This window comes from Embiotoca jacksoni, unplaced genomic scaffold, assembly GCF_022577435.1.
Source record: "Embiotoca jacksoni isolate LCO1_2020_lvr unplaced genomic scaffold, fEmbJac1.0.p SCAF_7, whole genome shotgun sequence".
In the NCBI taxonomy this organism is placed as follows: Eukaryota; Metazoa; Chordata; class Actinopteri; family Embiotocidae; genus Embiotoca; species Embiotoca jacksoni.
Window position 1 is genome coordinate 954,668 of NW_027185425.1, and position 14,113 is coordinate 968,780.

The following is a 14,113-nucleotide window of genomic DNA, read 5'->3' on the forward strand; positions in this document are numbered from 1 at the left end:
TCCTTTTTATCCGCCCTCGCTTTGTCTTTTTTCTCCTTCCTCTGCCGGAGTATCCACGGTTTCTCCAGGACCCCTTGGACTTTCTCTTTCACGCGACAAACCCTGCCTCCACCCGGAGTGGTGCTGCCCAGAGCCGGGCCCGTGTTCACCGGGGTGGTGGTGGTGGTTTGGCTCGGGATGCTGGACACGTCTACGATCGCACTGACCGTGTCTTCCTCCCCTGGAAGGCAGAAGACCCCTCTCCAGGCCGGGCTGGGCTTGGGGGAAGCTTCAAGTATTCGGTTGCCCAAAAGCCCCCCGAAACTGGAGCTCGCTGAGCCGGGGGAAAGCGTATTGCTGTGTGGATTAAGTTTGGAACGAGTTAACAGGGTATCAGGCACTGTCGTTAGAGTCCTAGCGCTAAAATCTGTTTCCAGAGCTGCAGCTTTTTCCTCCTCATCCTCCTCGTCCTCGTCTCGTTCATCGGCCTCGTGGCCTCTCTGTTGCTCGTAGTCCTCGTGTTCTACCTGTCCTTTCCTGCTCCTCTTGCCCTTGTGCTTACGTCGGAAACGTAGACGCTTCTTTGGTGAAAGTGGCGGGACTCCGGCGAGCTCCCCGTCCCGATGAGGCCTCACACAACCCATGGAGTTCCCCATGTTTGTGAGGTTGACAGAGAACAAAGTACGACAGCAAGGCAGGAAGTTAGTTCATGAGAGGCCAAATTAAAGTTCATTCAGGTTTACATTTTAAGTCCACTCCTTTACAGTTGCGCGAGACAAAATCCCATCCTTCGAAATAAGAGAGGGAAGGTTCAGAAAGTGAGTGACAGCTCGCCCAATGATCTGACACCTCTGAGTAATGTGAAGTTCGGAGGAGCAGGTTTCACTCCATTTTCAGTGGCACCATCTTAAATACAACAGGGAGCTGTCACAGAGGGAAGGAGGCAGAGAGTCCTCGGGCGGTTATCGGTGCGATCACAAGGCAGAAATCTGCAGGCTGTCGTGCCACAGCTTCCCCCCCCACCCCCTCTTTGTCCTTCCTCTTCCCTTCACCTGACCTGACTTCAGTTCAGGCGGAGCAGCGGCCGGCCGTGCCCCCTCTCTCTAAGGACCCTGCTGTTCTAACAGTGTATGTATTTGTGCAGGCAGCTTTAATTCTCCTGCTTTTCTCGATCCAAGAAGACTCGTGGTCGCAGTCAAGGACGCGGGGATACAGTTATGTCAGCAGAGGCGCACCAGGGAGGAGGATAAATTCATTTCGGGCGTCTGATTTATCACCGAGCGTCTGACAAGTTGGCCGTTACCTGGTGTCAGGCAGGATGATGAGTGCGGGAGAGAGAAAAACGTAGTGCAGTAGTCCAGTGCTATTCAGCCCCATTAGTGATACTCCAGCTGCTCCCCGCACGCCGCACGCCTCGGTGTGACATGAGAACAAAGTGGGAAAGTCTGAATCTGTATGTACAGCGAGATCGTTGGATGAGATGGAATCAGTGGCGGTCTCATCTCACTTCTTGACTCGATATTATAAATTCCTCTGGATGCCAGAGTGAGATTCTTTATTCCATCGTCGACAAACCACAAACAAAAAAAGAGGCTGCGGTGTGTTGTCAGATCCAGATGTGGGTTTTATCCAGGACCTCTCTCTCCACTCAGACCATCAGCCGTCCGAGCTCATGAATTAATGATGCCTCTCCCCTCCGACTGTGGTAATGTTATTGCAGCGCGAGAGGAGAGAAGTCACACAAGAGATCAGGAGGAATCCTATCCGCCGCGGGACGTAGTACTAACGGCGATGCTGTCGATATCCCTCGTAGTACTGGCGAGCCCTTCGTCCCATTCTGCCGAGGCAGCACAGAGTCCAGATTGGGTTTGTGGGTGACAGGAGTGTGAAGTCAGCCAATGTTGCTCCAGATTGCAGGGGAGATTCAGCCAATACTCTGACAGCTTGTTAAATACTCGATCAGAGCATCAGCTTCCCGCCCCGGCGCTTCTCCTCATCGCCCTCCCACGGTTTATCCTGCTCATTGAGCCGGCGTCTCACGTGACGCTTCAATCCTCGTCTGCTCGGGCTGCTGCTGTCGATATGTTGGGATTTAAAAACGTGGTGTTAATTTCTCCCATCGACAAGACTGGCAGGAGAGTGGAAAGTCTTTCAGGCAGATACCTGTAGAGTCAAAGCAGGGGTAGTCCAGAATAAATGTGGAGGCAGACAATTGCAGACAGACTCCACCTTAAGCTCCCCAGACAGCTCGGCATCACATGCCTCTCCTCTGGATATCGGTGCGAAGACTCTCACCTCGCTGTCAAGACTCCCCCGAGGACGCAAAGTTGGCTGCGAATTGTGCTCCTGTACACCGTCCAATCGTAAAACCTCCCGCGTCCTGCTGTCAGTCTGCCAGTTACTCAGGCGAGCTTCCCCTTCATCAGGTGGTGCAGTGCGACGGTGCAACAGCCCGACAAAATCCACAGTTTGCAGGAGGTGTGTGTGTGTGTGTGTGTGTGTGTGTGTGTGTGTGTGTGTGTGTGTGTAGGTATTTAAGACCAGGTCTAAAGCAGACCGGGCCTCTCTCGTTGTGTTTCTCCTCTCTGGTCTCTTAAATGCTCCTCACGTCCAGTAGATCCAATTATGAAGAGGCATCTGTGGTAGGAGCTGGACTCTGAGGCAGAAGAGACCGACCGGTCCTCCGTCGACTCGGTGAGGTCTTGTAAAGATCCAGTTCGAGCAGCAGACCTGCTTCAGCTGTGTTGTGTATCTGGAGCAGAGCCAAAGGGATTCGGCTTCCAGTGAAGGGCAGTCCCGAACAACACACAGCGCAGAAAGTCCGCACTCCACGTCCTCTTAAAAAAAAAAAAAAAAAATACATGGAGAGAGAGAGAGAGGAAAAAAAACAAAAACAACCCAGAGCACTGGGCGTCTCCAGTTAAAACTGTGGCTGCCTCAGACAAGCGTGGCTGGATTGATCCGATTGATACGGTGGAGAGAAAACAGCGAGTGTGCATCCGTCCGAGAGAGGCAGCACGAGTGTGCGTTTGTGCCTGTGAGGTTGGGCGCCCCCCCCCCCCCGCCCACCTCCCTCCCCAGTCAGCTGTGGAAGCCCTTCGTCTGCATACGTGTCCACGAGTGTGTCTTGTCCTGCTGTGTGTGTGTGTGTGTGTGTGTGTGTGTGTGTGTGTGTGTGTGTGTGTGTGTGTGTGTGTGTGTGTGTGTGTGTGTGTGTTTGCGGTTTTGAGGCCTGCTGATCGGGGGGAAGCCGGGAGCTCCGGTGGAGGCAGGCAGGCAGCCCGGATGCAGCCTCTCCCTCGACTGGCTTTTTATCCCCTCGCTCGCAGACGCCGGCAGAACGGAGAGAAAAAGCTTTTATCTCCCGGCTGCTGCAGCTTCACACTCTCTTCTGCGCGATCACTCACTCTCACTCTCGCAGTCCACCCCTCCCTCCTCGGCTCTCCTCCTCCTCCTCCTATCCGCTTCCTTGTTACTCCCTCTCCAGCTCTCTCTCTCTCTCTCTCTCTCTCCTCTCCTCTCTCGGCTGTTAGTGAGCAGCTTTATATGCCACAAACACACACACACACACACACACACACACACACTTGACCCAAAAGCTTCCCTCAATGATGGGCTGCAACGGGGACGGAGACGGGGGAAGAAAAAAAAAACAACCCCGATCCAAGCAGGAGGGAAATCAAATCTAAATCAGACTGTTGCGTCTCAGAGGTGAAATGAGTCTTTCAGTCTGCTTCAATCCATCTTCCCACTTCAATCTCCACCTGTCCATCAAGCTACAGGTTATGAATGGCTCGGGGGGTGTGATGGGGGCGGGAGCTTGGGGAGAGGGGGGAAGAGATTTAAGGGGAATTAAGAGAAAGTTGAATAGAACAGCAGAAAACTAGGAGGGGATGGAGGGAAGCTGTGAAAGAAGCAAACGCTGGAAATCGGAGAGAAACTTGTGTGTCCAGCTAAAACACGTTATAACAGTTCAAAGTTGACGTGGCTCTAAAAGAGATGTAATCCAACTGATTTGCAGAAAAGTAGGCCTTTTCAATCAGATTTTAAAAATCAATATGCAGCAAGATCTTTGCTGACACATATTAATTGTGTGATTTATGTGAAGTAAAAACATGCACATATTCATGTTTTGGCAGCTCACAAGCTTTTTTTCTCTGACATCACAGTGAATTGTATCTTTTGGGTTTGGACTGCTTTTGGGAAATTGTGATTCTTACTATTTTCGGACAAATTGAACAATTAATTGTAAAAATAACACCAAAAACAAATAGATAGATGCGATGGTAAATTTCATATCCTGGGATAGAAATTAGAGCCATATGGCACACCCAATATAATCATGTAGTATTCTTATTTTAGCTCATATTTAACTCCCCTCCTCCTCCTCGTACAGTCTTTAAAGCCTCTATAGGCCTCCACCCACCACCACCGCACGCAAGATGAATAACGCAGCTCACACACGTGATACCGTACAGTTCAACACGGCAGAGAGATTCGTCTCCCGGTGGCACCGACACCGCAGAGGTCCGAGCACGTTACACTCTGTGAATGTTTTCACAGAGACAGATATGGATGGAGACCCACTAAAAGCCGAGACTCTCGTGTGGCAAAAAAGCAAATGGTAATCCATCTTCTCTCATTAACCGAAAGCACCAGAGAGCATACGAGGGAACGACACACACACGGATGAGGCGTGAACCAATGGGAGAAGAGCACTAATCAAGTCCCCGAGGCTTTCATCCCCCTCGCCACCGTGAGCTGTGGTAATCACACCCCAACCTCCGCCTGAACTCGGCTTTTCACAAGACACAACCGCCGCATGTTGTTCCGTCAGTCGCTCCTTTGATAATATATTTAAAAGCTCTTTCAGTCGATAACACTGAGGCACGCTGATTGATCTTGAGATTTTTAATTATCATAATTCAGACTTTAAGATGCTGAGCCTTCACGTTATTACATCTCAGCGGTGACCCCTGTTAAAAAAAAAACACGGATTATTAGGATGAAAAACACATTTTATTGTGTTGTTGTTTGATGATATCTTTGCGTCCAAGATAATCTACAGCTCATAAGATGTTATATTCATTGAAGTATTGCTTCCCCAAGCTTACACAAAAGAAAACGTCAAAGAAGTGAAGTAACAGATTCATATTACCAAATATGATGCATGTTATTCAATCTTAAGAAACCTCCTGACTGTAACCATGAAACGATGAATAGAGACAAACACACAGAGGATTGTGTTGACTTTATTTTTTACAAACTAAAGATAAGCACTGATTGTGCTCAGGTATTTTTTCTGCAGCTGCTTTTGTTTTCTGTCTGTGCTCCATGGTGATGTTCCAGCTGTACTGTAGGTAATGTTTATACACTGGAGCTAAATGAGAGGAGAGGAGCGATGTAAGCCCAGCGGCACGCTCAAAAACCATCATGTTCTTGGCAATTTGCTGAAAAAAGGTTTTATCACTTTAAAGGGGATTTAACGATTTCGAAGGGCCACTGGAGCTTAAAGCGGAGTCAGCTTGAACTGAAGCAAATGCTGATCAATGTGTTCAATACAGGCTTAAATGAGTACCTTTTAAACGACACAAATAAACTGACCCCGCTGCCCCCGAAGCAGTTCAGGGAAACACTGATGAGTTTCCTCACTCTCCCGGAGCTGGCGGTGACACACAGCGAGCCGAGCCAATCACAGGCAGACACAGTGCAGCTGGAGGAGGATCCCAACAACGAGTAAGGTCATCTGTGATACCGAGCTGAACGGTGACACCTAGTGGTACGGAAGAGTAACTACAAGCCGAGTTAGATCTGACGCTATGAAGTACATGGTGGAAGGCATTTTTGGACATTAAAATGAAGGCTTTTATCAGTCGAAGTGTTTTTTAAACAATACAAGTTGTCCCTCAAGAAGACAGATATCTGCAGGATATAAAGGAGAAGACATGCATGGCTGAAAACCCTCTCAGTGTAAAGCTGTGTGACTGCTAATGAAGCAGGACGTGAGAGCCAGCTGACATTATGAGCTACGACAGAGACACCACCTCGTCTGTAACTTGACGCGACTCACAGCAGCTCTGACCCAAATCTAAAACCGATAGCTCGGTGCGAGCTCCTATAATTAGCCGACGTGCTGAGTCACTTATTTGTCCTGATCACACAGACCTGGAGGCTTGTTCCCAAAAAAATGACTTCATAATAATAATCATGCTCATCACCATTATTAGTCCAAAGCTGCCAAGTGGGAATCTTATGTGGAAATGATAGATTCCTCTGCTGAGGTAGGCCATGTGTCTCAGTGACAGCGAAGAATTATGTCACGTTGATTCAGAGCAAATAACAGAGCGGCGATGAATTTCTTCAAATGCTTTAATAATTGATGTGGTTTATATGGTTCACTATGCGATAATGTACCTTATACTGTCACAATAAATATTGAATAGTGAATAATTTAGCAACATTACGCTATATACTGCAATCATAGCGTGTGTTTTGAGGGAGTGATTCGATTTTAATATAAATGAATTGAAAATATATATTTATTTTTTTTATCACAGTGAAACAGATGACCTTGAGATGGATGGATAATTCAAAATCCCTTTTCTCTATTTAAAAAGAACAAAAAACAAGTCTGGATAGTCTGAATCCTGATGAAAGATTATCCCATTTGCATATTGTATTTGTGCGGAGTAATTACAGAGCAGAGACGCCCAGACTGCGACAAAGAGCAGATGACACGCAGCACATTAGTTGCACATGTCACTGATCCACCAGCGTTCGTTTCCACTTCTGGTCACAGAGCTCCGTGTGCTTCCAGCTTCTCGCTGCAGCTCTAATGTAAAAACTGACGTCATCTCCCGAACTCGCTGAACTCCTCAAACTCTCTGCTGCTCTGCGGGCCGGTTCCTTCTCCGTCTCTCACTCTTCACCTGGTTTCATCCTCCGTCTCTCACTCTTCGCCTGGTTTCATCCTCCGCCCTCGTCGGCTCCATCGGCATCCACTCTTCCCCTCCTCTTCCCGCATTATTTCATCTCCTTAACCCCGACTTACTCCGTCAACACCCGTGTTCTGCTGAGTCACGCCCGCTGAGACAGGTTTGCCGGGGTGGCGTGCACTACTGTTTCCACGGCAACCGGCTGGCAGAGTCATCTCGCTCAGGGTCGCATCGCGAGCACAGTCAGACAGCGCAGTAAGCGGTTCATGACCGAGTTTGATATTAACGTGACACAATAGAGCCGTGTGTCCGCGTAAAGACAAATAGGAAAGAAAAGCAGACGCTGAGAACATTTTGTCTCCAACATGACTCGCTGGCCTCGGCGGTAATGGGAGTCCCGCAGTAATGAACTGAGAACGAACCCGTCCGCAGGCGACGCCGACGGAGGAACATTCGGGGGAAATTATTCCACATGAGGAATCAGCGCTCAGATGACTGACTGTCTAGACTAAACAAGCTGCTCTTTACACATTCATTCACTAGTTTCACAGCCTCTAGAAATGTCATTTGTACCTTTTAGAATTTGTTTTCCCAGGTAGTTACTAAAAGTTTGTTTTGCATTTTGTCTTCTATTGTGAAGTACATTTAAAAGCAGCTCTAAGAAAAAGACTTCTGTACAACTTAACGCGTATTTACCATACGGCAGCAGTGGTGACGTCACCCGTTAGTTGGTGAACGGCCATTATGAAGCCTTGAGTTCGGGTTCTGGTTCTGGCCGGTGTCATCTTACTAGTTTGGAGCGGTTTGGAGCAGGAAGTGATCATATTTGGGCAAATTGGGGAGAAGCGAGCGATGGATTTGACTCAACCTGATTAGAAACCCGACGATACTACGTCCCGCCCACCGATAGCCGTAACCTGACTGGACCACAGGCCTGTCAATCAAACAGACACGCCCCCAAAATACAGCTTTTTGAAATGTACTTTCTATTTACTGAAGGGATTATTTTCAGATGGACCGCCAGAAAACTAATAAGAAGTAGTGACTTTAGCTATAGGGCAGTTTTTATATAAAAACACTATGTCTGACATACTGTAACACGGTAAATCCAGGTTGAGGGCTCAGATGAAAGCCTGAACATGCCGACCTCTGTGCTCTCTTTACGTCCGCTCTGCCAAGCTGCTAAAACTGAAGCCAAACTGTGTCGTCATGTTGGAGTTCAAGAGGACGACTTACAGCAAAGGGTCTGCTCGGAGATGGTCTTATAAAAATAAATTTAAAAATTTTAAAAAAACACTCAGGACAACAACACATCACATCGGAGCCTGAACGCCTCGGAGTCAAACTGTACTCTTTTAAAATACTCATAAAAACAAATCTGCATTTTAAAACACGCAACCAGAGCAGCTAGAATAACGCATGTAAATCCAACAACCACAGCATGTAAGTGCAGATAGTGCAAAGAGGAAGGGGGCGGGGCCACCAACGTAAAGAATTTTCAAATTAAGGCGCCTGAGGAAGCTGCTGCACAAAAGTGTTTTCTTTTTCACTACTGCTGCCGGACAGAAGAATCAGTGTGTTTAATGAGTGTGTTAAACAGAGGGAACAAGAACACGTTGAATTCTGGGTAAAATAATTAACGCTGCAGATATTTTGGCGGGTGATGCGTTCACACGTTGCGGTTATTTCCGGTCAGTGTGCGATTTGAAACAACACCATCCCGTCTATAATTCCTGCACTACACAAGGTAAGAGTCCAAACATGTCAGAGCACTATTTGTTGGTGTACTAAAGGGAAGTTTGTCATCTGGAATACAACATGAGACACTGAAGTAAACCATCATATCAGCAGGAAACCATCAGACGCCAAAACCCAGAACACCAGAAGAACATGAACACACTTTGATTTCCAGTAAAAAAAAAAAAAAAAAAAAAAAAAAAAATCTCCTCTGTTGCATAAGTCAACAGCAGTTTGCCAGGACACACACATGCAGCTAAGCTCATCATGGCAGTGATGAAAACTCTAATCCTGACTGCTGGACGGAGCAACACCACACACACAATACACAATGTCCACATCTGGAGCAATTTGTTTTCATTTAAAACCCAGATTGAATCACTCGTAGCCAGGATTCAGTTATAACATCATCAATTAGTGGGTATTACTTCATTATTTGCTGCCCATTAAGTTCCCCCAGTGCAGAAACCGAAGGAGCGTCTAGACGCTGGTTTGACTTCATCAAACCATGAATCGCATCGTCAACACACACAGAGCAGGAAGCTGCAGGACAGCAGGAGAAGGACACTGACCTGGAAGTGGAGGATGATGGTCCAGATGAGTCCTAATGTCAGCTTGGGGTTCCCGTCTGTGATGTCATCGTTCCTGATGTTCACCAGTTTGACCTGGAAGCGGGAAAATGGGTTGTTTGTTAAAAGATCTGTCAATGAAAGTAGACATTTTGTCCTAGTAGAGGTCCATTTTTGTCACCGACACACCTGATTGGATGATAGAAGAGAAGAAAACACATAAATCTTCCTTATTTCTGCATGTCAAGGATACAAAACGATCCCTGCTCCAACTATCATGCCCATTAGGTGAGAGAATCTCTCCGGGACTTCAGCTTAAATCATGTAGCTCCATCTAACCAGGCTGTAAAATTAGACCTGCGGTGATACTGAGAAATGATTCGGAGGAAGGACGGGGTCGGTCGTCCGTGTCTCCAGGGTAATGAGAGGAGAGGGTACGAGGGATGTGGACGACCGGTCACACGTGGAGGACGAAGGTGTTTTAAGCGAGAGAGCTGCAGTTTGACAGTAAACTCAGAGCTGCAGTGGAAATGAGAGGGACATTAATTAGTGGTAGCAACAGAGGACGAGGGAACAATGAAGCGTGCTGTACGAGAGAGAAGAAGATGAAACCGAGCTCTGCTCATACCGAATGGTCTGATGTCAATTAGTTTGTGTTTGAGAGGTCTCTTAACATAAACAGATTCAGTGAAACGCGTGGGACAGATATGCAGATTAGGAAGTAAAGGGTTGATGAAGCTCTCTTCTCCGGACTAGTTGAAAGGCCAACCATAGCGACCATCCATTGGTTGGTGATCTGCCGTTTTGAAGCCTCCAGTTTGACATTTTGGTCGTCAGCATCTTGTCTTTTTTTTAAAGCCAGAAGTGACCATATTTAGACTCATGGAGCGGAGCGAGGTGCGGATCTGATTGAGAACCTGAGGATGCTAAGCCCCGCCCACCTAAACTCAAAACCAGACAATACAAAACATACCTCTCTCTGAGGCCTAATACCGAATTAATGCTGGAAATATTTTCAGAAGGACCGCCAGAGTGCTGATCAGAAGGAGTGACTTTAGCTGATGACACCAGAATGACTTGTGGAAAACATTTACTGACTTTGTATTTCATGAGAAATAGTTGGTGCTTTTTGATGAATGAGAGTCTATTGGAGCCAGATGGTTATTTTTTTTTAAGCCAGCTCCTAGTGGTCCTCGGTGGTATTGCACTTTAAGGCACTTCTGGATTGGTTTAACTGTTACGTCCATTTTTATACACAGTCGATGGCACTAACAGACCATCTGTCACAAGAAACAGACCACTGCCAGGAGGAAAAGTGTTTGCAAACAGATTGCGAATCACTTGAAAATAAGTCTTATCCAAAACGACAGATATTTAGTCCTGACATCACAACATCAACTACACTACAGCCACACTGCAGTCTGGACTGATATGTTAGGATTAGCATACCTGGTGCTACAGCGTATGATAACCATGTTCAGGGTTTAAAATAGAGAGTGTCAAGATGCAGGGAAACTGTCGGTGAGTCTGTGTGTGTGTGTGTGTGTGTGTGTGTGTGTGTGTGTGTGTGTGTGTGTGTGTGTGTGCATACCTGTCTCTGTTTGAGGAAGTTCAGTGCTATTTGGACATTCTGCAGTCGATGAAATCTCATTCGTCCCTTTTCTCTGGGCTGCAACAGAAGAGAGAGCGGAGAGAAGATCATGATTAAAGTAAACGAAGCAATATGAGTCGGTGGTTTTTAGACACACAAACGCAGGAGGCAGCAGTGAGTGCAAATAAAAGCTGGTTGCAATCACGAGTGCAGTGGAGTCAGAGCAGTTTGTATTGACATGAAATGGTCCTCTGGGGGGCGCTGTCTTCAACAGTAGCTGTTAAAGACATGCCGGCACTGTGGAGCAAACCAGATCCAAACCATGCTGGCTCAGCAGGGAAAATGCAAACCTCACGTCAGACCTTTATTTTTTTTAAATCTTTTTTTCTTTATATATCGCCAGAATTTCACAAACCAACACCCAGTTTAGAGTTTAGAGAGAGAAAAGATGATTTTTAAGAGAGAGCGAAAGAGAGAAAACCACACAAACGAACATCACACACACACTGACGCTGCAAAGAGTAAACGAGTAAAGTGCAAGATGCAGATGTGGTGCTGGTAAAAAGAAGAAGGATTTGTCATCAGAGGAGAGGAAGAGGAAAGGAAAGGAAAGGATGAAATATGTGTTCTTCGTGCTACATATATGTCACTACAGTGTGTGAGCCTGTTTCTTTTTGGGTTTTTTTCCGTGAACTGTCACGTCTCTCCTCCACCTGAGCTCTTCATGTTCATCCACTGGACTGAGATAAGTAAATGTGTTAATGAGTGTAAAAATTCATCTAAATAGTCAGTATGCTCAAACATCTCTTAGAATCAGAAGGAAAAACCTTAAAAAAACAGCTAGTTATTCACATAGAATTTGACAAATGCGTGTTTGGATTCTCTATATGGTGTTTACTGTTTTATTTGCTTGCTGCTGTAATTGTAAAGTGTTTTCATTTTACACAGCGTCCCAACTCTTTTTTTTTTTTTTAGAAACAGTGTTGTACATATTCAACATATTGTTGTGTGTAATTCATGCAAAAACAGCAGAGCTCTGTTGAGTGAAAACACATCTTCATAATGCTAACTTTTTAAACACTTTTAGAAGCTTTATGATTATCGAGTTCTACTTTTTGGCGATTTCATCCATTTATCTGTCTGACTCACAGAGGAGAAAGTAAATACAAAAAAAATTGAATTCAGAAATAAAAACCACCAGAACTGGCTTTATGCTGCTGTCACCCAACAGAAACGATGGCCTACGCGTGGTGTCATTCAGTAACGTTGTACTGTGTCTCATGAACAGCCCAGATTTGAGGGTCAGAAGAAGTCAGTGGCACAGCACTCTCATGCAGCCTTCACAGCGCCGCCTATGGGGCAGAGGGTGAAGCTGAAGGGGTCAGAGGTCAGAGGTGACGGAGTGAGCAGTGGAGGGGCAGAGGGTTCGATTCGAACATACTCCCTGAGCTCCTTCCTCCTCCTCATCCTCCCCTCCGAGCAAGATGAGAGGGGGGGCCCGCGAGGCGTATGCCCTTTTCGACGGAGGGCCGCTCTTCTGTTGCTACGGTAACAGAAGGGTGGAAATGCACAGAAAGAGAAACAAAAGCAAAAAAAAAAAAAAAAAAAAAAGAGGAAGAGAGGATGTAGTATGAGAATTGTCAGATCAGAAGACAGAATGAGGGAGTGAAGGACAAAATTAAAAAAACAAAACAGACACAAGTAGAGGAACTGCAAATTTAAAAAAAACAAGACTGTAAATGAGCAAAGAAATGCTCCGAAATCTGAACAATTCAACGACGACCGGGCAACTCGGTCTGCAGCGGGAGTCTGTACGATCCAGCTGAGAGCTCCAGTGATTGTTTTATCATTTATTCAACTCACATCCCCTGAAAATCTTGTGTTTGCTCACCTAAAGTGGTTAATAACCGCTCACCATGTTGCGGTGCTGTGCACCTGTCCTCCAGGACACTGTGACATCACTGCCGGCTCACAGGTGCAAAAAAAAATTAAAAATAAAAAATCGCTGCAATTTCACCGACCGAAATTAAGCTAAATATTCGCTTGCTGACTGACTTTGACGCAAATGAGACTAAATAAAGAGTCATGTTTAAAAAGGGGAACTATGCTGTAATATTTTAGACCTTTTGTTAGCTAATGAAAAGTAAACTATTTTAATATAAAGTCTTAGTGACCTGTTGCATCGGTGGAATTACTGCAGTTGTAAAAGTTTTCTCAGAGGCCGAAAAGTCACCGACGAAAACCTAGAATTAAATGTTTTTCTGACTCATGGCATATCACAATATCCAAAATCAGAGACGACATCTAGTCTGATATCACGATATTAACATAACATCGATACATCACCCAGTTGTGCTCTTTAAATCTCAGCTTTTGTGCCAACATGGACAGGAAGTCTCCTTTTCATGGAATATTTGTTGTCTTTCTGCTGTTTTGTCTCTCACACTGATCAGGGGTCAGGGAGGAGACACTCTGTGTGTGTGTGTGTGTGTGTGTGTGTGTGTGTGTGTGTGTGTGTGTGTTTTTTCCCAAGCAGAACCGAGTCAGCAGTCACTTTCTGTCAGTCTACCGGTCTGTAGCTCCTCCCCTCTGCGTCACATGGCGGCCGCCGTGTCCGTCAGCATTAGGACTAAGACTCTTACATCATCCTGCTGTGTGTGTCGGGTCATCAGGCCTCTGCAGAACTGTAGGTGACTTACAGCTGATCTAAAACGGTCAGCTTGTTCAACTTGAACAGCGCGTCAGCACGGAGCAGAGTGAACGTGTCGAGCTGGAAAAGTTCAGATTGCCTTCAGGGTGTGTGTGTGTGTGTGTGTGTGTGTGTGTGTGTGTTTGTTTTTTCCCCAAGCAGACCTGAGTCAGGAGTCACTTTCTATCAGTCTACCCGTCTGTATCTCCTCCCCTCTGCGTCGCAGGAACAGTGATGACAAGAGTGTGTGATGGAAAATATCACAGTGTGATAACGGCGAGGTGAGAAAATGCATGTGTGTGTCAGAGAGGTTAAATCCGTACCAGGGTGACTCCGGAGAGGACCTCCAGCAGGGAGATCAGGTTGTGTCCATCCCTCAGGTCCTCGTACAAGTCTGTGATGTGCTTCCTCACCTGAGAAGGAGGAAGAGGAAGAGGAGGAGGAGGAGGAGGAAGAGAAAAGAGAGAAAGTTAGTTCCCCGCTGCACTCATCCCTCTGTTGACATCCGTCAGGCCAATGCCGACATGCCCGCTGACAGCAGTTGTCGGGCCAACAGAGACGAAGTGCCAGCTGTGGCCTCGTCTCTCTGTTGCCATGACATTGCCTTCACGAG

General features: G+C 46.4%; 1 protein-coding gene across 1 annotated transcript in view; it reads right to left on the minus strand.

Moving 5' to 3' along the window:
* Positions 1-14,113, minus strand: part of macf1a (microtubule actin crosslinking factor 1a) — a 228,905-nt gene that overhangs the window by 117,780 nt on the left and 97,012 nt on the right. Inside the window, 3 exon segments of the mRNA XM_069176154.1 lie at positions 9,224-9,316; positions 10,812-10,889; positions 13,824-13,913. Coding sequence (XP_069032255.1) covers positions 9,224-9,316; positions 10,812-10,889; positions 13,824-13,913 — 261 coding nt within the window.